At 44.8% G+C, this 24,519-nt stretch overlaps 1 protein-coding gene across 21 annotated transcripts in view; it reads right to left on the minus strand.

The window, feature by feature from the left end:
- Positions 1-2,820: 2,820 nt before the first annotated feature.
- The window catches only part of LOC147457426 (LRR receptor-like serine/threonine-protein kinase FEI 1), a 35,623-nt gene continuing 13,924 nt past the window's right edge, over positions 2,821-24,519 (minus strand). For 15 of the 21 annotated variants that reach the window (XM_086512300.1, XM_086512309.1, XM_086512307.1 and 12 more), the window contains 9 exons: positions 7,635-7,706; positions 7,418-7,492; positions 7,185-7,256; positions 6,894-7,024; positions 6,556-6,729; positions 6,066-6,426; positions 4,192-4,457; positions 3,929-4,062; positions 2,821-3,841 (listed from right to left, as the gene is read on the minus strand). In XM_086512300.1, coding sequence (XP_086368426.1) covers positions 3,623-3,841; positions 3,929-4,062; positions 4,192-4,457; positions 6,066-6,426; positions 6,556-6,729; positions 6,894-7,024; positions 7,185-7,256; positions 7,418-7,492; positions 7,635-7,706 — 1,504 coding nt within the window. In that variant the 3' untranslated portion in view covers positions 2,821-3,622. The remainder of the gene's footprint in view (positions 3,842-3,928; positions 4,063-4,191; positions 4,458-6,065; positions 6,427-6,555; positions 6,730-6,893; positions 7,025-7,184; positions 7,257-7,417; positions 7,493-7,634; positions 7,707-24,519) is intronic. The other 6 variants (XM_086512304.1, XM_086512302.1, XM_086512303.1 and 3 more) reach the window with 6 other exon arrangements.

Below are 24,519 nucleotides of genomic sequence, written 5' to 3' on the forward strand. Positions count from 1 at the left end.
CCAATTCTATGCAGAGCATTCATCAAGAGCTAACAACATCTCTAGACTTAAATGAGAAGTGAATACTAGTACATCTAATAGTTGTGGCACATTAGAAACAACATCAATATGTGCAGATTCAATGAAAATGAGCTCTTCTATCTTCACATTGCTCTTAGGAGGTATAGAACTTAGACAATGGCTTTACCCTTCTCCCTTTGCAAAAAAAGACAATCTTTTTCCATCTGTCCTTTCTTGTGACAATGGTAGCATTCATTGTTCCTTGTGTGGATGGTGAGACTAGCCTCCAAATGAAGATTCAGATGTGCAACTGAACTAGCTGAGGTAGTGGTTACCAAGGCTAATTACTACGATAATTGATACAGTACACACTTAGTCAGAGGCCCAGTCCAAGGGCTATAAATAGGGCTCACTCCTCGGTTTTACAAGTCTCTTATCACTGAGACTTCTCACTATCATTGCTTAGTATCTCGGAGCTCTGATGCTTTTGTAACTTTGCAACTCTAATCCTTAAGCTTAAAGCACACTTGCTCATACTGTCACTACCTTGTTTATACTGATCTAAATATATTTCAATCCCAATTTACAATTTCAATTCCACTTCATGTTTGAGTTCCAGTCTTTCTCTCTCATTTCAGTCTTTCCTGATTTGATATATGGTCTCAATCTGATCTGAATTAACTTTGATTAACCAACCTGGAATAGCTTTCATAAGTTATTAGATCATTCCATTTTGGCGACCACTATGGCTTGAGCTCAGTTTCTCTTGACACATGGACTATCTCCTAGTTGGTGTTAGATTTCACCGCAACTGATCATGCCAGCTAGACGAGTTGCATGTGGTAGAAGACGAGATACCAAATTCGTGGATGATCTGAACCGTGTTAGCAATATCCATGAGGAGTCAGAGCAGAGCTCCGATACCAAGAGAGAACTTGGGAATGAAATAGATGTTACTCTAGCCCAGGAACAACTAATGAATCAAGGGATTCTTAGCACTCGATCCATTCCGGGAGAAGACGTGCGTTGAGAGCGAAGCGATGGACCCAATCTCAAAACGGAGCAAAAAACATGCTAAGGATAGCAAGGGCAACAAGCAAATTTATCAATCACCAAGACATAAACCAACAAAGAAGATTGAGAAAGACACAATGACTGAACTGAAGATAACAATGATTAGGAAGCTGATACAGATCAATATTGTAAAAGAAAATCCAAAGACAGAAAACCAATTCACAAAACCGGAGCCAATAACCATGCACATTCTATTGACCTAAAAATCTCATTTCCACTCTTCAGAGGGGGAAAATGGGCACGGAAGCCTTTCCATGGTCACCTTGGTCTGTGATACCATGGTTGAACATGCGTGAATTTGTGGCAGATCTGCTCATCCCTACGTTTTTCTGGGTCGAGTGGCGTGCTATCAAGTCGGGTAGTAATAACACTACACGTTAGCCAAGTGAAGGGATCTACATTAGGTTCTCCTCCAACTTAGTGTTAGCTGTCCGTGAGACCCAACCCATCCAAGCTGCCAGTGAGACCTTGTAAGCCAAGCTAGGAGCTTAGAAGCATCAACGATTGTCTCTCATCTAAGAAAGGAATCTGCATTAGGGTAAAACCCCAACTCAAGGACAACTCAAAGGTAAGAGCCAAAAGATAGAAATTCAAATTGGGAAAATTCAATATTCCACATTTAATGATTTTGAGTGAAACTTATGTGAAAAGAAAGCCCCTGTCAAAATTTTCTTGTATCTCATGCTAATCCCATCATGACACTTGCATATTTAAAACTTACTAGTATTGCTAGCGGCCTTTGGCCGCTTCTCTCTCTCTTCTCATGCAGCCTGTTTCTCTCTCTCTCATTGCGTTGAGCGCTGGGCTGCAGGATACACTCCCTCAGGTTAGGCAGGATCAAGGAGCTCAACCCATCGTGAGATGCCCAATCCAAGCCACGAGTGAGACCTTGCAAGTCGAGCCGAGTGAAGCATCAACCAGTTGTTTTGTCATCCAAGCTACCAACAAAATTAGCCCCTTATCCCTTGAATGAAGGCATGAGAAGTGGCCCACCCAGGTGCAAGCAAGATGTTGGCTCTCCAATTCTCTCCACGTCGGTCGCTCTTTGGAGTTTATAACCTCAATACAGTCTCTAGTTGCCTCGCATGTGGGGTGCCACATGACAACCAGCACTTAGTCACTATAACTAGTAGATGCATATTTTCAATTGGGTATCCTAACTTATTGCCTAAACTCTAGCATACGATGTTCACAATGGGTAAGTAAGAATATGTTACATTTGTGGTGACACCTAATAGTAGCCTCGTTGAGAAATTGTTATCTATAGCTTGTACATGCATTTGAGTTTGTAGGTGAAGTGAAAGTACACAACCCTACATTTAGCCCCCTTATGCAAAGCTAGCATCTCTTTAACCAAGATGTCTTGATCCACTTCAAAATAAGAGTATTCTTAGATGGTTACAACAATAATTTATGGTTGAATGGCACTTTAAAAAGTTAATGGTCATTGTTTAATATACCACAAGTAATCTTTTTGGTTTATAGAAAGAGCATTCTTGGTACATTTGAAAATGCACTTCTACATCAAGAATGTTAGATTATGAGCAAGCCAAAAAGAATGAAGCTCGAGCATTGGACAATTAGGCATAGGTCCTAAAGAAAGACCAAGTACAAGTGTGTGAATCTATTAGATGGCTAAGAATGCCAAGTGTGACTACAACAAGCACGGACAAAGGCACCATGATTAGCCATGAATTGCAGCAAATAGTTAGGAATCTAGCTTATGCTCGATGGAAGAAGGAAAAATGGAAAACATGGTACTATTCAATTGCAATTTAATGATTTGATAAGCATTGAGTTTACACCCCCCAAAAAAACACAGTGCGTGTGTGTGTGTGTGTGTGTGTGTGTGTGTGTGTGTAGATGCATGTTTGCATGCATGTGTCTGTGCATGAAGATCACTATAGTCCAGTTTAGTGGTAGTACAACAGTAAAATGTTATGCATATAAATATGCCCTTGTATGGCTGGCTTGTCATGGCAAATAGTTTGCTTGTAATTTTTGAGAGAGCAACACCATTATCATTAGTGCTGCTTAACCATATCTCGGAACGTAGTCAAAAAGTGGCTCAAGAACTACCCAAAGAAAAATTTCTCATTTTGTCATCTGCCCAATTTATTGCTGATACCACCCTGCTTGTTTCGTGATGAGCATTTTGAGCTGCCCCTATGTGGGCAGCTGGATCTATGTGGACAAAATTCTCTGTGATAAAGCAACATAGAGATCCATCCTCTAGCTGCCATTCATCATTTTCTGTGCCTATGCTCTTTATAAGGAATTAGCGCCAATAGTCGCTTTAAACCCTTGGATTTCGGGGGCAAGCTGCAAAGAGAGAAATCTATGGCCATATACATTCTGGATAGTGCTATCAGCTAATTTGATTTTCGAAAGCCTTCATGCCTTGCCACCCAAATGGATTTTGATGATTGAGGACCTATGATATATTTACGTTGTGTTGATGTTCAAGTATTGCTCAAGCCCTGAATATATCATGTGCCTCTGCTCATTTACACCTTGAAACCTCAAGACTCGAAAATTGAATCTGACCTTATTCTGATTCGGATTCGTAAAAATCACTTGTACAAGGGGACATGCTCTGTGCTTTCAACAATTTCACAACCATATGCATTGTTGGCCTTTCATCAGGTATTGACCTTATGCACATTGTGGCGATAGCAAGCACTGCCTCTAGACTCTCCATTGATGCGCACTCACAAGACGGATGGACAATATCCTTCAGTCTCTTTTCTTTCATCAAAGAATTGGCCTGTTTAAAAGAAAATGCATTAGCTTCAATGCTAGAGGTGTTGGATCTTGTAAATTAGTGTATTTGAGCTTGAACAAATGAACTGACCCATCCAACAATATTCAATCCTTTTTCCACAAAGGAAGAGTCTGTTGGTCTTTTTCCACTTATAAGTTCGAGTAAAACTACACCGTAGCTGTACACATCTGCCTTCTCTGTGGCTCTCCCATTGAGTAGATATTCTGCATGCAGACATTCATGACATGCTTTGCTATCGATCAGCATGATCAAAAGCATTGTTTCCATACTTTTACAAGCAATTTTAGCACATGTTACTTACAGAGTTTGCAGTGGGGAGTAATATTACTTACCAGGAGCCAAGTATCCAAAAGTTCCAGCGATAACTGTTGTTACATGGGTCTCGTTGTCTTCCAGAAGCTTTGCCAATCCAAAGTCTGATACATGTGGTTCAAAATTTAAACCCAAGAGGATATTGCTGGACTTGATGTCACGATGTACAATGCGTGGAGAGCAGTCATGATGCAAGTAAGCCAGTCCTTGTGCGGCCCCAAGTGCAATTTTCAGCCGAGATGCCCAGGAAAGTTCTGCTGGATCTTGTTCTGCAAAACCATAATAACTGTACCTCAGCTGTACCACTTTCTAACAACCAACCATTTTACCTCAATCAACAAATGGTTTTTTTTTCTTTTTTTGAAAGAAGGATAGCTGAAATTCTATTACTGGACCCCTCTTGTAACACCCAAAATGGTGTAAGTAAAAACTGTTACAAAGGCACCCATGGCTGTTCTTTTAGTTGGCTAGGAAACTTGTCTTCCATGTTTGAAAGATTCCCTCTGATTGCAAAAGTAGTCCTTAACTGAACCCATCATAAACTGAGCTCTCTTGGTTTGTCAAGTCTCGAATATGCAAGGCACGCTAAAGGATATCCGTCACATCAGCCCCTCTTCAAAGGAAAAATCAGGATACTCGTCAAAAACCCAGACAACCCCTTTCAAATTCCTGGGAAGGTTACTAGAAACTTCCTAAGGAGGTAACAGTGGAATGATTACCATCAAGAATGAAGAAATTTAAACGAGTTTTCTAACTGAGCATCCATTGCACAATGCTAATGCCTGTTGAAAAGTCACCAAAACAAATCATATACGGTAATACATACACTAATAAGCTGAAGAACTCTCATCTTGCTAAATTCGTGTATGGAGGAAGCATTGAAAGAGTGACTGCACCTTTCTCATTTATTGACTACTTGAATGAACGGGACATGAATTGTCTGAAAGACTCCAAGATTCAATAGGACCCTCCATGGTCATTCGTGACAGCTTTGGGGGGGGATTGATAAAATGCGAGAGCACAAAGAGACAAACAGTTGAATATTTACTACGCGCTTACCTGAGCATATATCAGAATGGCATCCTGCGGGATAATTTTCAGCATCCCTTCATCTTGTGAACACTTGGAAGCCAGCAAAAAGTTACTGCTGAGCCTCCCGTTCAAGAGCACCTGCTACTTTTGGTTTGGAAGGAGCTTTGTGCAAGAGTTTGCAACTAAAGAGGGTATCTGTCATACTTGCCCAACTACTGAGAAGTCCAATTCGCGTTCTACGTAGATCTTAAGCATGATATAAAGATTGTATTGATTGTTTGCCATACTTTTGCAGGTGTGATTTCTTCCTAGTACACTGCCCTCTCGTCCAATGGCCTACCCTGTCAGGGACGTCTCTCTAAAGGAGTCACATCAGACAGGTCCATTGCCATATGTAGAGCGAGACGTCACTTACAGCTTCCTCACCAACAGCAGATACGAGCCATTGCTTGCCATCGAAGGAACAATGCAGGCCAACTTAGTGGTCTCTCCCCCTCGAGGTAAAGATGATGGAGACACTATAGCTGAGTAAAGATCACTCCTAAGACTTGTCAGTTGTCGCCTACAGCTCTAGAGTCGTTCAAGATTTTTTCTTCCTATTCTAGCTAGGGATTTGGTTAAGATAAGACTTCATTTCTTGTTACATTTTATGGTGAGAGATATCATCATCGTTGTAATTTGTTCTGGTCTCATGGGTCGTTTTGGCCTTTACGTGACGTTAATTATCTTTCTTTCTACTATACCTTATAGGACCCATACATTTAGAGGGATCACAAACACTTTACAACCAGTGCCATGGCATATAGGCATGTTAATTTCCTGTGAACTATTTACCAAATTTCGAAATGTCAGTGAAGCATACCAGAACGTCTCTGCCTTACCATGAAGGACTTCAGCAAGGCTGCCTCCAGGTAGGTAATCATAAATGAGAAGTCTTGCTAATGGTCCGTTGCAATATCCTCGTAGATTGACCAAGTTCCTATGCTTAATGCTTCCTAAAACCTCCAGCTCTCTCTCAAAAAATCTATCTGTTATATTCTGTTTTTCAATCTTCTTTACAGCAAACACCTTGCTATCATCCATCACGAGCTTGTAAACGGTACCAAAACCTCCATAACCAATGACACTGCTTTCTCCAAGTGATTCGATCTTTCTCACAATTTCCTTCGACGTATAAGGTAAATCTCCATGAAATAAGACAACTTTTGGGTCTGGAAAACCAACTTTAACAACATGGTGAGATTTAGACTTCATTAATCATAAAAAAAGATTGCATACTTCCGAGCTAAATAATGTTGTGACAATAAAACCATATACCCCTTCTTTTCGTAATTAAACTGAACACGATATACCTGGGGGAATTTCTACTTCTGCAAACGTGTTGTAAGGCTTCGACTTTTTCCAGAATTTATGGTACAAGAAACATCCCCAGAAGCACATTAGTGCTACGAGCAAGGACACTCCAACAGTTCCAAGCGCACTGACAAGGACCTGAGTCGAGTAATGGCGAGATTTTCTTGGAAGGCCTGGGCAGACGGAAGATAATACAAAATGCTTCTTCATGAGCAATCATTGGTTCTCGTTTTAGACAGAAGACAAGATTTCTATTTCCTTAAGACATTATAGCCCAAAAAAAAAAGAGTTAACAATGATCTAAGCACCCACTTGCAACCAAAAAGTCATTACTTACCGTTCGGCGGAACACCTTCTAAGCCTATCAAAGGAGTAGTAATAGTGTCAGGACTTGCAGAAGGCCCCTCTAGCTGACTTATACAAATTGCACCGACTTGTAAGCCACACAATTTCAGGTTTCCAAGAAAACTGCAGACGACCAAAGTGGGGAGGTAAATCCATAATCAGAGCTTTTAGTCTGGTGTTGCTTTGTGCGAGGGATAACTCTCTCCTAGAAAGAAATCACAATTATTTAACAATGAAAATTACTCCAATGTAGATTTTGTATGAATTCTATGAGCAAACTCACGATTTGCTGCCGAATTTACTCAGCGCTCCTCCTTCAGGAATCTCACCGGTCAGGAAATTTGTGGAGACATTGCTACAATCCAGACAAAATTCATTGTCAAAAGCGAAATGTTGCACATTAAGTACTTGACAATAGCTCAAGTCAGAATAATCCTTCCATGACTATTAACACATTTGATGACCACAACTGTGATCCAAAGTTTGTTCAAATACACTCCCAACTCTTTTACTCACAAAAGGGAAAGCTTGCTTAAATCTCCAAGAGATGCAGGGATATTGCCACTAAGAGAGTTGCTTGAAAGATCCCTGCTGAGAACCAAGGAGTCTTGTAAAAAACTAAGTAGTGCATCTATGGCTTGAATTAACCATTGCAGTCCGACATTGAGAAAATTTCAAATGCGATTTTAATTAATGGCCTTCTTATATGATACAAAAGAGTCATGGGACTCACAACATCATAAGTTTGGGCAACTGACCAAGCTCACCAGGAATATGACCACTTAAATAATTCACCTGCAAGTACCTGCCGTACAAAGTTCAGAAAACTGGAGTTAAAAAGCATGATTGCTTTACAAGGGTACTAGCGTTTATAGAATAGAGTTTACTCTCAAAATGGTTAAGCTTGCCAACACGATCATAGCCTAGTGGTAAAGTTCTTGTGTCTGTGTGTGTGTGCGCGCGCGCGCGCTTTTTTTATATGTTAAGGCCGTGGCCACATCAAACGGTGATGTGACTTTGCTGCGATGGTTAGCACGAATGACTCCTGTCACGTGCGCATCTAACCCTATGTGCATGTGGACAAGCTACTTCAGGTCTAGGGTTCAAGTCAGCTAAGGAAGTGTTCTGGCACCTTTGTGAGCCTATGCGCAGGCCGTGCATGTCCAGGCACTTTAGTAGTTGGTTGCACACAGCATGATCATGAGCATGACATTCAGTACCCATCATGAGCATTTTATAGTGCACAGAACCCAATTTTCCTATTTACTCATTTTTCACTTATTATTTAATAAGTGACTTTGTTGGAAAAGTGAGTAGGGCAAATTTGCTAAGCTACTATAAAAGAAACCTAGTGCTAGCACTTTCTGGCAGAAGAGGCAGAAGAAGTTCTAGCAACTTGCAGTGCGCCTTCTCAGCAAGACCGGCAGGATGTCCTAAGCAGATAGCGTTTTCAGGTTGCAGATCAGCCTGGCGTTTTTGCTACAAATCAATTGGCGTTTTCAGTTTGCAGCACTTAGCCTAGCGTTTGTAGATTCCGGCATCAGATCAGCCCAAGCACATCAGCGTTTTCAGTTTTCAGCACTTAGACACAGCAGATCCAGCCCCTAGCCTCGCAGATTTCAGTTTTCAGCCTACTGTCCGCAGTTTGTAGCATCTGAGTTTTCAACGCATTGTCGTCGCGTCGTCATCGTCGCCGTCTTCGCCGATACAGTGTCAGTATTCAGCAGAAGATCAGCAATTAGCAGATTTCAGCTTTTCAGCCCTAGCGTCTTCAGATTTCAGCCTGTCCTCGTCGTCCTCATCATTGTCGTCGGCAAGTCCATTGCATCTAGACATTGTACCAAATTTGTGCAATCAATAGCATAGACCTCTCTCGCCATAGAGAGGGGGGCCCTTGGAGGAGGGTTTGAGAACCGTCTGGTATCGTATTCTCTCTCTCTCTCTCTCTCTCTCTCTCTCTCTCTCTCTCTCTCTCTCTCTCTCTCTCTCTCTCTTCACTTTGTTTGTGATATTTGCACTCTCTCACTAAAGGAACGGAAGGCTCTCCCTTCCGTAAGTAAAAGGAACCCTTGAGCACAATTCGGAGCACTCATCTTGAGCAAAGTCAACATTCACTTCCGTTGTACCTGACAATGGTATCAGAGCTTTGGCAGTGTTCTGTTTCACTCAAGGAAAGAACCACAAGAAATTTTTTGCTTGTTGCGGTCGCATGTAACCCAAGTCCACTTGGGCGTGTCGATTCCTAATCGTGTTTTTGAAGAGTGACAGGTAATCCAAGAAAGAAGGGCTTGTCCAGCCTCCCCTTGTTCCTCTTTTCACTCATTGAGAGCGGACCGTGCACTTAGCGGCCGGCCAATCGACGTGAGGTGGGAAAAAGCAACTTTGGTGTGAGCGCAAGGCCGCCAAAGGGTGCGCCCGCAGGGAAGAGTCGAGCTCGGGTAAGAGAAAAGCCTTCTCAAACACCGATTGCAAGGTAAAGAACTCAAGAACTCCAGAACCTCAAGAACTCAAGAATCTCAAGAACCCAAGTTCCTCGCGAACTTAAGAACCCAAGATATCAATGTATGGTCATCACCCGAAGCGGAATGGATACTTTGCGTGAAGGTGATGAGCATGGAGGTGGTAACGAAGAATTTTCCCCACCAAAAGGATTTTCCGACCCTCCCCCTTCCCTATCTACGCCACGGGTTGCACCAAATCCTGTGGAGGCTTCAGTCAAGTCGATGATGGACATGATGTTACAACAAGAGGCGCAACGCGCCACCTTGGATCGCGAGCGTGATCAAGCGCGCTTGGCGGCCGAAGAAAGAAAGGCAATCTTGGATAGCGAGCGCGAAGAAAGAAAGGAAGTCTCAGATCGCGAGCGCGAAGAAAGAAGGGTAGCCTTGGAGCGTGAGCGTGAGCAAGCGCGCTTGGCGGCTAAAGCAAGAACGGCAACCTTGGAACGTGAGCGTGAGCAAGCACGCTTGGCGGCCGAAGAAAGAAGGGTAGCCTTGGAGCGTGAGCATGAGCGTAAGCAAGCGCGCTTGGCGGCAGAAGAAAGACGAGCGGCCTTGGAATTAGAATGTGAGGCGCAGAGAGTCCAACGCATGCAAGAGTTGATCCTACGGGTACTCATCTCGAAGTCCGAGCCACTCAAGGACGTTGGCGAATCATCGGGTAGCACAAGTTGAGAAGCAGATTCCAACAACCCCATCACTGAGAAGTTGACGTTCAGTAAGTATGACGGTAAGATGGATGCTACTATTATTCATTTTTGGTTACATCAATTTAATGCTTACTTTGCGATAGCTAAGAAAACAGGAAATAGCAAGGTTTTGACGGCAACCATGTATCTTGTTGGTGATGCCATTGATTGGTATCACGCATGGCAAGAGGCATCTAAAGGAAGCCAAAGAAGGCGTGCTCCTTTTTTTCAATTGGACCGACTTCCAAGACAAGCTCAAGGCACGGTTTATGCCACCTCAGTACCTAGCGCGGTTGAAAGATGATTGGCGCAGTCTCAAGCAAAATGATATGCCAATTATGTCTTTCTCTAATTGTGTTTTGCAGCTCGGCACCCAATTACGCAAATAGGATGATGAGCGCAAAGAGGCATTCCTTTATGGATTGGACGAGTATATCTAGTTTGATGTCAAAGTACTCGATCCCGTGGATCTCAACCAGGCAGTGGCGATTGCTCTCGCACAAGAGATGAAGCACAACAAAGGAAAGCCTAAGGAGAACAAGTCTTCTCACAGTACCTCTCAGACTCCTCAGAACCCACAGAACGGTAAGAACTTTAAGAATGGTAAGAACGGTAACTCTTCTAGCCAATCTTCCTCTAATCCTTCAGAAAAGAACTGTCAAAATGAATCTAACGGTAAAGCTAAACACCTGCTAAACCTAAGCTAACCCCGGATGAAAAAGCCGCACAAGGAATTATAGGAGGATACATAACGGCGGAAGAACAAGTCATTTATTCTAAGGAAGGTCGTTGTTATCAATGTCACATCAAGGGTCATATAAAGAAGACATGTTCTAAGAATGAATCCAACGAACCTAAAGAACCCACAGAACCCATCCTCTCTTAATGCCATAAATGAGAACACTGGTGTGTCCCAAGTTTCTCATGATCCTCTAGTTGGTGAGTCTCTGAAGTGTTAGGGTCATGTGAATGGTCAACACATGGTGATCTTGTTTGATTCAAGCAGTACGCATGATGTGATTGGTGACTCTCTTGTAGAGAGAGCCTTATTAAAGTAACCCAACCATTTGAAAAATGGGGCTTAGACTTTGTAGGTCCAATTAGTCCCGCAGCTCGCAACACTCAATCTCGATATATTCTAGTTGCTACGGACTATGTAACAAAGTGGGCTGAAGCTAAGGCTTCACAAAAAGCTGACGCGAGGACAACAGCTAAGTTTCTTTTTGAGAACATTATCACAAGATTTGGTTGCCCTTTTGAAATTGTTAGTGATAATGGTACCCATTTTATAAATGAGGTAATAAGAGAGCTTACCACGACCTTTATGATATCCCACCATAAGTCTACACCTTATTACCCGCAAGCTAATGGACAAGCCGAGAGCACCAACAAGACTCTAATCTCTATTTTAACCAAGACGGTAGAAGCTCATCGCACTGATTGGGATTTGAAGTTGACATCTGCTCTATGGGCTTATCGTACTGCTTATAAAGTGGCTATTAATTGTACGCCATTCAAAATGGTATACGGCCAAGAAGCGGTTATGCCTTGTTTTTCACTGTTCAACAAGCTGCCTTCCATAGAAAATTTGTCGTGTTTCCTCTCTCAGGATGTGACATGATTTTGGGCATTAGATGGTTTTGTGAGCATAACCCTCTCATTGATTGGGCAGACAATACGCTAACTCTAAATGCCAAAAGTGACTCTCCCATTATCATTTGTGGTGAGAAAGTTATTCATTCTTTACCTCTCATTTCTAATGTGCACAGATCAACTGGCGTTTTCAGTTTGCAACACTTAGCCTAGCGTTTGCAGATTCCGGCGTCAGATCAGCCCAAGCACATCAGCGTTTTCAGTTTTCAGCACTTAGACATAGCAGATCCAGCCCCTAGCCTCGCAGATCTCACCTACCCGCAAGAGATCCTCGCTGTACCATTAGATCAGCCAGCGTTTTCAGATTCAGCCCGCTTCCGCAGTTTTCAGACCTCTCTCGCCATAGAGAGGGGGGCCCTTGGAGGAGGGTTTGAGAACCATCTGGTGTCGTATTCTTCTCTCTCTCTCTCTCTCTCTCTCTCTCTCTCTCTCTCTCTCTCTCTCTCTCTCTCTCACAGCAACTTCATTCACAGTAACATTCACTTTGTTTGTGATCATTGCACTCTCTCACTAAAGGAACGGAAGGCTCCTTCCGTAAGCTTGAGCACAGTTCGGCGCACTCATCTTGAGCAAAGTCAACATTCACTTCCGTTGCACCTTACAACTCCATTCGAATCAGGCTCGCGAGAGTTCAACTCCCAAGTGCTGTGATAATTTTGCTTCATCTGTGCTATAGTGTGAGGAGGTAGAGAGGAGGGTTTTGCTTCATCTGTGTTGTGGGAATCTGTAAAGATTCCGGCTAATAAGTGAAAGAGTTGCCAATATGTAGTATGTAGTATGTTTTTGCAAAATCGTAAATTTGAGGTATCTTTTGAGATACACTCTCTTTTGGTTCCGTGCTTTCACCAAAGGAGGAGGCGACGTGTCGGTTTCTCTCTTAGTAGCCTCAGCCATGTTGTATGGGGTGCACACATGGGGACCTTCTGTAGGCCACGACGGTTGGAGACATATGGAGAGGCCCTTGGTATCCATGATCTCTTGACTGAACAAAGCCAAGGCCTTCGTACCCCACACTATCATTCGAGCAAAGCTAGCTGCCCCTCCTATGGAGATTGAGGAGCTTACCAAATCAGTCTCCTTTGTTCACAGCTTGTGGGATACTACTAGAGACAGATATGCTAGACTGACCCTTGAGTCTTCCAGACAGTTAGCTCTTCAGGGGGACACTTCATGCTGGTATGCACAGATGACATCATGGTTTCACCATGGACAGGCTTCCCCCTTTCCAGTACTCTCTTCAGGCACCCTCGGGCCTCGATGTCTCTTACACGGGTGGAGATTACTAGACTCATTCGTCAAGACCTGATCCAGCTGGATACCAGGAGGACATGGATAGAGCCACCACAGGAGTTGGGCACGAAGATAGCTTTCTATAGAGAGCATCTTCTCCACCTCACAGGAGATGGGTTTGTGATTCGACCCAGCTACATGGACACACATATGTCTCATGGTTTGTGGTGTGCCATTGGTCAGATACGCACATCCTCACATCAGCTTGAGATTGAAACTGGTAGATTTAGAGAGATACCAGCAAACAGCAGGATATGCCGCTTATGCCAGTTAGAGCCAGAGACAAAGCTACATTACATATGTCATTGCACAGTGTACTATGAGATACGGGGCCGTTTCCATTGCTTATTCAGAGAGGGTTTCGGTGCTTTCTCTAGGGCATGAGTTATGAGGATCAGAGACATCTTGGGCTATATCTACTTGAGTTACACAGATATAAAGACACTTTACTGGGGAGAGATAGAGAGAGACAGTCCCAGAGACAGATTACAGATTTCTTTTCACTAGATATGGGACAACCAAAGGAGCAGTCATCATTGCAGAGCTCGGCCCACACTCATTCAGCCACTATTGGCACTCTCATCGACTGAGCACTTGAGCTACAGAAATCCGAACGGCCACGATTGAGAAGAAGGGCTACACAGCATCGACAGAGACTACAACAGAGGATTCGAGCCATACTTTCTCGATATCAAGAGTGCAGATGAGGATGGATTCTAGTAGTAGTATCTAGTTCTTTTGTACCCACATATGGTATTAGATTCACCATTTTGAAACAGATTGGTCTCATAGGTCATTTTGGCCTTTTGAAGACGTTAATATAACATTTCATTTCATTTCTCTCTCTCTTCCTCTCTCGCGAAGGTTGCTTCTCTCTCTCTCTCTCTCTCTCTCTCTCTCTCTCTCTCTCTCTCTCTCTCTCTCTCTCTCACCACGTAACCTCCTGCACCCACCTCGTGTAACTTGCTGCAGACCCCTCGCGTAGCCTGCTGCACCCCTCACGCTGCGCATACACTCCCCCCCGCCTGCTGTTGTAATTCACGAACACAGTCCCCTCACGCTGTGCATCCTCCCCATCCGCCTGCTGCTGTGACAGCGCGCACAGGTTTCCCCCACCCCCCGCCCACATGCTGCTGTGACAGCACGCACAAATTCCCCTACCCCCCGCCCACCTGCTGCTGTGACAGCGCGCCCGTAGATACATACTCCCCCCCCCCCTCTTTTTTTTTCAGCCCGCAGGTACATACGGCAAAATTTCAAAATACAGGTGGAATTCCCACAGGAATTTTCAGTCTCGGCCTTTCCGGATTTTCCGAATTTTCGCATTCTCAAAATCCTGTATTTTCAGACCTGCAGGGATTTATTTGCAAGGAATTTGGAAACTGCAGAGCTCACAGAAATTGCAAATTGACACATACAGAAAGCAAATAAATGCCATGTAGGCTGAATGTGGAAACATATGTATGCATAATGCGGTGCGTATAGGTTGCTCTCTCCTCTCTCTTAGAAAGTGAAACAAATAAGGCAAGACAAATGGCGGCGCACTACATGGTCACAAGCAAGAGGATGACACGAGTTGAAAGAATGCAAAGCCCACATGGATGAGTGGAAGAAAGAGAAAAATTTAATTCTCGAATGGAAAAAGAGGGAGGAACAGGCGAGGGAACTAGAACGCAAGGAGTTCCGGGATGAAATTCAAGCTTTAAAAAGTAGCATCTCAGACCTTCGGGAGGAACTTGACGAAACCAAAGAGGGAAGACACCTTGAAGATGGAGAAATTCAGCCATCAATGATTGACGAGCTGAATAGTATACGAGCACAAGTCAAAGAAATAAAGGAGGAAGGAGAAATGAAGACCTCATGGGTGGAGGTTCTCTCCAAAACGCAAAAGAAAATGGATGAGGCTGAAAAATGGATTGAAGTTGTCAAGAAGGGAAAGGGCAAGGAAATTCCGACTACACCCGACATCATCAACAAAACACTAGAAGAGGAACAACGAAGAAGGGTACGCACTCTACACGTGAGAGTGACCGGCCTAAAAGATTCAGATAAGGTGGACCAAGAGGTGAAGAGCCTCATGTCCATGATGGGGATGGAGAAGCCCTCGCACACACAAGCTTGGAGAGTGGGCAAGAAGAGTGAAGGTAATGGGGAGAGTTCAAAAGGACGGGCTCTCATTTTGCGCTTTCCCTCCATGGAAGAAAAGAAAGACTTTTTAAAGAAGAGGCCAACCCTCAAGAAAACAGGTATCTTTTTAGGAGATGATCTTACGCTCTCACTGCTTGCACATATGAGAGAGGTCATGCCAGAGATTATAGCAGCAAGGGAGAAGGGGATGTTAGCTTTCTACAGAAATGGACGAGTAGTGATTACAGAGCACCGCTCTACATGACGGTGCGAGACCTATGGGACCACTCTCAGGATGGCAGTTTGGAACTGTAATGGTTCGTATAGACTTGATGTGGGGGCCTTTGAGGACAGCTTCAGAGACAGAGACATTGTTTTCTACTCGGAGACTCATCAAGCTCCAGGACAGTTGATGCCGCATATATCAGGATACAGATGGGAGACAGCTTGCAGGACATGCACCAGAACTACGCATGGGACTAGAGGATCAGGAGGTGTAGCAGTTCTTTTTAGAGAGGAGCTCCAACCACTACTGCACATAGTTCGGAGAGATGATCAGGCCAGATACTTGTGGGTGAGGCTAAGGGCAGAGACTGGACGTTTCTTGTACATCGCCATATGCTATTTTCCTCCCAGCACTTCAGTATATGCTTCACCCAGAGGACAGTCTCCTTACTCTGTACTTGATGATGATATCTGGGAGTTCTCCAGAGATGGAGACATCATACTCCTGGGGGATTTCAATGCCCGTACAGGCAGCTCACAGACAGTCTTCTATGACACATCAGAGGAGATGCTTAGAGAGCTAGAGCCAGAGGAGTTGGGACTTGAGAGATGCTCACACGACAGAGAGCATACAGAGTATGGGAGATACCTGAGAGAGATGACGACTACTCACAGTTTAGCCATACTGAATGGCTTAACGACTTTCCCATTGTCTACAGGTTTTACTTGTTTTCCACACAGACATGGGTCCAGCACTGTAGACTATGTTCTGACACATCCGAGCTTTATCTCTCACATTCAGGATTTCACAGTGGGGTCCAGGCCTGTTGGGATAGCAATAGATCATGCACTTTTAACATTCTCAGTCTCCTTTGAGTACATTACATCTCACGCCTCACGGGGTGGTGGACATCCATGCTATACTTTTACACCAGAGACTGACTCAATCTATGTAGAGGAGATACGTAGGCTTTTATGCACATCAGAGCCAGTATACACAGTGAAGGAGATCACATCTATGCTGACAGTGACATTACATGGGGCAGCGACAGAGGCATATCCACACACTCAGCCTGGGCAGAGACGTCGTTCTGGGCACATGCCTCAGAACAACTGGTATGATGAGGAGTGTCGACAGAGGAGAGCTCAGATACAGCGGGACCTTACATTGGGAGTGATCACCTATAGACAGTCTCGCATTGCTACACGACGACTAGTGCGACGGAAGAAGCGAGCTTTCTTGGTCCAGATGGAGCAAGATTTATATCATCTCTTCCTTAGTAGAGATTCAGGAGAGGCTTGGCGTCTATTCCATGAGAAGTCTCCCCCACCAGTGATTACTTCTACAGAGATATGGGGGCAGTATGCAGCATCTTTATACACTGTACATGGACAACTACCACTACCAGACCCACCACAGACATGTCCGGCTACGAGCACCTTCTTTACCACTAAGATGGTAAAGGAGGCCATTGACAGGATGAAGACCAAACGGGCACAGGATCATGAGGGTTTGGTAGCAGAGCACATTATACATGCTGGGGATTTGTTGGCAGAGATGCTTGCACGGCTATTCAACCGTGTCATGTGTGAGGGCTTCCCTGAGTCTTGGAGATTATCTACTATTGTACCTATCTTCAAGACAGGCGACCCCACAGTGCCGGGGAATTACCGTACTATCATGGTAGGACACACATTGGCACGGTTATATGCATCCATCCTCGAGCATAGGCTGAGCAGTTGGGCAGAGATTATGGGCATACGAGCACCTGGGCAGGCTGGTTTCAGAAGGGGTTTCTCCACACTAGATCATGTCTTTACACTCAGAGCTATCATTGAGGAGGGTCGAGCACATGGTAGACGGATATACTACAACTTTGTGGATTTCCGCAAAGCCTTTGACACAGTGCAGAGGGCCATATTGATGCACCGGCTTATGGAATTGGGGGTACCCACAGAGCTGATGTGGGGGTGCCTATGCAGCCCTAGGTGGTTTAGAGAGGATTTGTTCGCAGGTTCAATTCCAAGAACCTCGAACAAAGCTCTGGCTTTTCGATACTTTGGTCGCCTCAGTTATGCACTACGGGGTTCAGGTTTGGGGACCGTCTATTGACAGTGCTGGATGGAGTAATATGGAGAGACCCCTGATATCTATGATTTCTAGGCTGATTAGAGCCAAGGCCTCAGTCCCACATGACATCATACGAGCGGAGCTGGCTGCCCCACCTATGGAGGTTGAGGCACTCACTAGATCAGTATCATTTGTACACAGCTTATGGGACACCACCAGGGACAGGTATGCCAGGCTTGCTCTTGAGTCATCCAGACACAGGGAGATACATCATGTTGGTATGCACAGATGAGCTCATGGTTTCAGAGGCATGGTTTCAGCATGGACAGGCTGCCCCCTTTCCAGTATTCTCTTGATGCACCATCCTTGACTCTTACACGGATGGAGACTACTAGACTCATTCGGCAGGATCTTATCCAGCTTGATAGCAAGAGGACATGGATAGAGCCATCACAGGAGTTTGGTACGAAGAGGGTTTTCTATAGAGAACATCTTCTTCAACTCACGACAGACGGATTTGTCACACGGCCCAGTTACATGGACACACATCTATCTCATAGGTTACGATGTGCTATAGGCCAGATTCGCACATCTTCACACCAGCTTGGGATTGAGACAGGTAGATTCAGAGGCATACCAGCAGACAGTAGGATATGTCAGTTATGCCATGCAAAGCCAGAGACAGAGTTTCACTACATATGTCGCTGCACAGTCTACTATGAGATACGGGGACGCTTTCATTGTCTATTCAGAGATGGTTTTGACTCGTTAGACAGAGTCATGAGATATCAGGATCAAAGATGTCTCGGATTATTCCTACTTGAGATTCAGAGACATAGAGACGCTCTATTGAATGGGCAAAGACAAAGACGGTCCCAGAGACGCATCTCAGATTTCTTCAGTCTGAGTACCACAGAGGCAGAGGGGACACCACCACCACAAAGCTCGGTTCCCACCCATACACACACCAGCGGTACTCTCATTGATCGAGCTATAGAGTTAGGGAGATCGAGACGACCGCGACTGAGGAGGGGAGCCACGCAGCACCGGCGGAGATTGCGGCAGAGGATCCACAAGATTCTAGCACGACACCCAGAGTGTCGATCAGGATAGGCTTCATGCTACTGCTATATTGTATCATGGTGACACTTATCCCCACTTTGTACCTTTATGGCATGATACCATTGCTCAGCCTACCAGCCACCCATAGGAGTCGGTAGCACTCCTATCCGTTCTTTGTTTGTAGTTTTCTTTGTTTGTACCCAGACTTGATACTAGACTCATCATTGTAATCAATTGGTCTCATAGGTCATTTTGGCATTTTGTAGACGTTAATATATCATTTTATTTCATTTCATTTCACTCTCTCTCTCTCTCTCTCTCTCTCTCTCTCTCTCTCTCTCTCTCTCTCTCTCTCTCTCTCTCTCTCTCTCTCTCTCTCTCTCTCTCTCTCTCTCTCTCTCTCTCTCTCTCTCTCTCTCTCTCTCTCTCAGCCCGTAACCTAGCCCCCGTCTTCCTCGCGCCACAGCATCTGTGTCTCCCCTGGGCGAGGGCGGCCCTGTGGGGGACGTTAAGCCACAACCCAGCCCCGCTACCTAGCACAGGACGCCCGCGACCTGCAGCTCGTCAAAGAGATCCCCTCTCTCTCAGCCCGTAAAAACCAGGCTCTACTCGCCTTACTTCTTTGCCCGCTTCCTTCCTCGCTGCTCGTTTCTTGTCTCTGTTACCTCGCCGACACAGTACATAGGGCATGGCAATGCTTTCACCCCCAAAAATTTAAATCACAAGCCCCTGATCCCACGCTGTGTGTTTCGACAAGAACCCCCCCTTTTGCAGCCTGATGTCGTCGCCCTTTGGTACCCCTTCTGCACGCAAGAGCTTTCTTGCGGTTGCAGTGGCACCGAAAAAGGACCCCGCTGCCCGCCAAGAAGCACGAATCACAGCTCTTGAGGCTCATATTTAAGATGAATCAACTCAAGAGTAAAGCGAGCGAGCTCAAGAAGATGCATGAAGCGTGCAAGCAAGGTAAATGGGCAGTCTACCGAGGTGGCAAAGCGATCATCCAGGAATTTCGAAACCCCAAACCGGCTCTCCCCTTAGCCGGCGACCCTTAGGTTTTTTGTTCTCCCTTTACCCTACCCTCTTGATGGACCCTCAGTCCTTAACTGATATGTATCAACCCGCACTGAGAACGATTTGTTGTAATGTTGTGTTTTTGGTCCCATAGGTCATATATGACCTCCGTGGACGATAATTCAATCTCTCTCTCTCTCTCTCTCTCTCTCTCTCTCTGATCCGCACACAAACGTATGCATGGACACCGCCTGGCGACTTTCTTCCCTCGCTCTCTTCTTGTTGAAACTTGGGAGCATGATACACAAAGGAGTAACGGGTTGGAGGATTACAATGTACATTCATTGATGTGGTCAAAGAATCTCAAGCAAACGAAGAGGGCAAGGAGGGGTAGCATGTATGATTAAGAAAGAATTGGAAGATTTTGTATCAATTGTGAAAGATGAAAAGCATAAACGATATGTATGGCTGAAAATTATGACACTATGAAGAGCACCCATTTTTGTAGCCGGTTGCTACATTCCTCATCATGATTCCCCGTTTTATGCTTGCATAAATAGAGATCGACCATTTGTTGATTTGGAGGAGGACATTATTTGAAAGACAAAGGTAATGTTATTGTCTTTGAGGATACGAATGCTCGCATAAGAACATTGCAACATGATACTCAACAATTTGATATGCCATACATTTCAAGGGAGTTGAAGAAAGTTCACTTGTATGATTGTACTTCAATGGATGAGAAAGAACCGGAACACTATGGAAAGTTACTTTTACACATGTGCAATAGGACGGGTATGCTCATTGCCAATGGTGTATCTTTGTGAAGTGGAACCGATGAATTTACAATGTACATGTAGAAAACACAATGAGGATAGTGTGATTGACTATATGCTACTCCCCGAAGCCATCATGTTGTCAAAGTCGACAATGCGGAAGCGTAGAGATCAAGGGGGGAGAGAGAGAGAGAGAGAGAGTGTCTCTTGAACCAATCAACCTTGGCAATGAATAATTGAATGTGTATACAATAGAGGCAAGGGGTTGCTTATATAGCAAGCTCAGTAAATTGTCCTACCCAAACTTTGACAAATAAGTAAAATAAATACCAAAAAGCCAAAAGAAATAATGGGATCACATTGGGCAGTTCACTTGAGATACCAAAACCCTCTTTGCAACTCACAATGGACATCAATAGTGAGACCAAGTCGATGAAGAAGCTACCATAGACACCCCAGTAGAAGGCCCTCGACTACTAGATACACCTCAATTTTGCAACCTTGAACTTTGTACCTTAGAAGAATGCTATCTTGAGCATCAGTTGCCTTTTTAGAAAGTTGAGTTGTAGACCACACTACGTCCAAGAATCCCCATTTGTGAACTGTGAACATATCACGTGTCACAAATGGGTGACGTGGCTAACCCCGGACACACAGAGCAAGAATTACAAGAGGTGGTTCAGACACAGATCAGCCGGCTTTTGGACGCAAACAACAAATCCAAAAAGCACGATAAAAAGCATAAGAAAGGAACTAACTTCCCGGGTTATTTGGGTCGTTAATCTACTTTTGCATCGGCAAGAAAGCAGAAGAAGCGTGTACGATTTGAAGGACTACTCAGTTCTTCTTCTTCTTCTTTTTCTGACAGTTCTTCTAGCTCTTCTGATTCGAGCGAAGATAGAAAAGGCAAAAAGTGAAGCAAAAAGCAAAGCTTCGGAAAGGGTAAGAAAAAGGCAAAGAAGCCTAAATTTCGCCCAGTTTATGACAGTTCTACAGAGGACTCAACCTCCGACAGTTCGGACTCCGACGATCACATGTTTTATGCAAAGAAGAAGCATTTTTATAAAGCCAACCAATAAGACTTCCTCGAAGATAAAAGCAAGAAAGTAAGAGAATTTAAAGAAGGTGGACAGTCAATTATGTTTGACTCTTTTTCTGGATTCCAAGATGCTCAGAAGACGTGACACCTAGCTAGCCCGGGCCAAAGTAGCCTGGCAGGTCATTACTCTACCATATTCTCAGGGGGGTTTGGGGATCATAGACCTAGCACAGCAAAGCAGAGCTCTTCTTGGGAAGTTTGTTGTCATAGGACTGCTTCTAGGGGAGTAGCCCTTGAAGGAGTTCTTGCTTCAGTGGCTTAGAGCTCGAGTGCCTCACGCAAGAGGCCCTTGGAGACCTTCCATCATATGGATCTTTATAGAGATGCGTAGAGTTAGTCTGAGCAGGAGACTAGAGGATCGATTTGCTGCGAGTCTGCTTCGCTCTTAAGAGCAGTTGCGATGTGGCCTGGAGCAGCACCCGCCCACTTGCACGGAGGAGCGCTTGAGACAGCCCCTTGTTTGGAACCGCATGGTTAGCACTCAGAGAAGCCACTTGGTTGGTAGTAGGCCTCATGTTTCTTGTGGTCCCATGGCAGAGGGTCCAGCACGCACTCTAGGCGATTGGCTTCAGTTCTCAGGTTTGCCAGAGGAGATACAGAGCATCCAGCTACTCCAGGGCATGAGAGGGGTGCACAGCAAGAGCTGGTGTTTTCCTATTCATTGTTTTGTGCACATTTTTAAAGAGTTTGGATTTGTGGAGACTACCACAATGCTTGTATGTAAAGATGTGCATTACGAGGAATTAGGAAGGCTTTTAGAAGAGGACTGGGGTTTTGTGGAGGGCATGCACAACGGGGACCGGTACCGTTGTAAGGTTGGAGCTTCAGGTATTGGAATGCGCTATTTGAAATCCCGCACCTCCTTGTACATACGATTTCACTATGATCGTTGGATGTGCAAGCTTGGAGTGTGGACTCCCTTACAGAGTGTAGACGGCGCTATTGCAAGCTTTGACATTGCAGTGAAGATGCCCAACGATGCTTTGGAGGCAGTCCAAGTGAACAAGCATTGGAGTCTCAGTAATGTTCGAGAACATTTGGTTATTATGGGTTTTGAGGCCCTTCAACAAGCACAATTTCGTTTACAAGGTCACAAGGTGAGAATCCTTCCACCACATTTTCAATACATCATGGTTTGTCGATCATTAGATGCTTATTGTAATGAATGTCCGCAGATTGGGAAGAGAATGGAAGACAAATTGAAGGTCGAGGAGGACTGGGGGATAGATGGAACTATGCTATCGATCTTATAACTTTGTAACTCTTGCAATTTTCATATTGATCCCCGCTGTAATCAACATGATTTGCTTCGGCAAATCATATCTTTGAATAAGAGTCTCAGTAGAGGCTCCAGAGGTTGCTGTCACGAGGACGTGGCAACTGCTAACCTTAGTTGTTGGTTTCTTTCCAATGATTTTTGTTTAATTTTTGAGACCCTCTGTTTGAAGTTGCAAATGGTCAGACATTGTTTGGCCAATGTGAATGGTAGTTTCACCCGCAGACGGGAAGTTGGTCAGCACTGGAACTTGTAAAGTAAAAGGATTTCTAGGCTCAGTTCAAGATCATGTAGGTCCCCCCGTCGCACTCAGCAAGTTGGTGGATACTAGGAAGTGAACTCAATAAAGGCATAAAGTCAAGGTGGGATCACCAACAGAAAGTATCCGACAGTTGGGCCACATTGCACTTTTGGATGCGGTCCCAATGAGGATAGATGGTCAGAAGACCAACGGGAGCCCGACGGAAGCATCTCCTAAAAATTAGGGAACTTCTATTTTGGGCCGTGAAATATGTTCGCATCATTACCTTCGGTATGATCAGGGAACATTTTACAACTCTGTTGCAAAGTCAACTGATGCACCTGTTGAGAGATTTTTAAGCGAGAAGCCCAATGCGAGGAAATTGCATGCATGAGTGCCAAGTGGCACTTTTTGGTCAATTTGCCAAGTCTGGGAGAACAGAACCCGTAACTGACTTTTTGGAGCAGTTTTGGAGGCTGTTAACTCTTATTTTCAGCCATTTCTCTCCATTTTTGAGCTTCCCATGACTTTGCCTAGGTCCAAGGAGCTCATTTTCAGCATTGGAAGGCATCAAATGCGTGTTTACAGGGCTGTTTTGCTGCGTTTTCAGCGATACGCAGGTTTTGGCAGCCATGGAAATCTTCTCCTTTTTGCATCTATTTGTTCACAGATGCATTACAGGTCAAGGGCAGAAGAGAGGGCGCTCGATTTATGCGGGGGGGATGCTTCATTGAGAGCCTGTCACAGGTTAAGAGCTATGGAGTGCTTCCTTTCCCTCTCATGTACAGTGTGGTGCTAGGAGTGATGCCCTGCACGCTACACACTGCTCTCTCTCTCCCCTACGAGCAGTATGTTATGCCCCACTAGTGGGCTTTTCATTTGACCAATGTACAGTTATGTGGGTTCATGCGCGATTGCCGAGGCAAGAGCCTCTTGCACAGGTACTCGATTAGCTAGCGGCTAATCCCCCGCAGGTACAGGTGAATTCGGAGAGGTTTCACGCCAGAAATCTCGTCCGATTCAAAGGGCAAGTAGCCCTATAGGTGCGGGAGCTCGAGGTCTTGCTACGGATCTGACCGGCACGCGAAACGAAGCCCAAAACAGGGAATTACAGCCTGCTGTGTATTTTTGCAGGTTTAGGGTTTCGGCCCTAAATGGACCCTAATACCCCCAGGAGGTTCGGGGACGCAAGGGGACCGCTGTACAAGTGAACTGGTGCATTTTCGGGGCAGAAAACAGAGAATTCAGCGTGCTGCAGATTCTCGCCAGGTTTTGCAAAGTGTCCGTATGCGTCGGGAAAGTCACCTATTGCGTGGAAATACTGACTGTGAAGCGTCCTAGTACAGTTATGCTGCCGAAATCGGGCCAGAACAGGTGTTTCTTAGCCTAGATTGTGCGGGGCAGCTTGTGGGAGATCACAGGTTTTATTCCCTTTGATAAAGAATAAAGAAATACCGAAAGGGGCGCCAATTTTGGGGCCTACAGGTTGTCGGTGTCTGCTCAGAGCATTCTAGCTTCCGAGCCGTGTGTGTGATTAAGTGTTAATTCCCGTTACAGGTCTCCTTTGCAAAGTGCTTTGTGTGTGTGCTTAAAGTAAAGA

Source organism: Adiantum capillus-veneris, chromosome 5 (genome assembly GCF_014529385.1).
Source record: "Adiantum capillus-veneris isolate H3 chromosome 5, ASM1452938v2, whole genome shotgun sequence".
Taxonomy (NCBI): Eukaryota; Viridiplantae; Streptophyta; class Polypodiopsida; order Polypodiales; family Pteridaceae; genus Adiantum; species Adiantum capillus-veneris.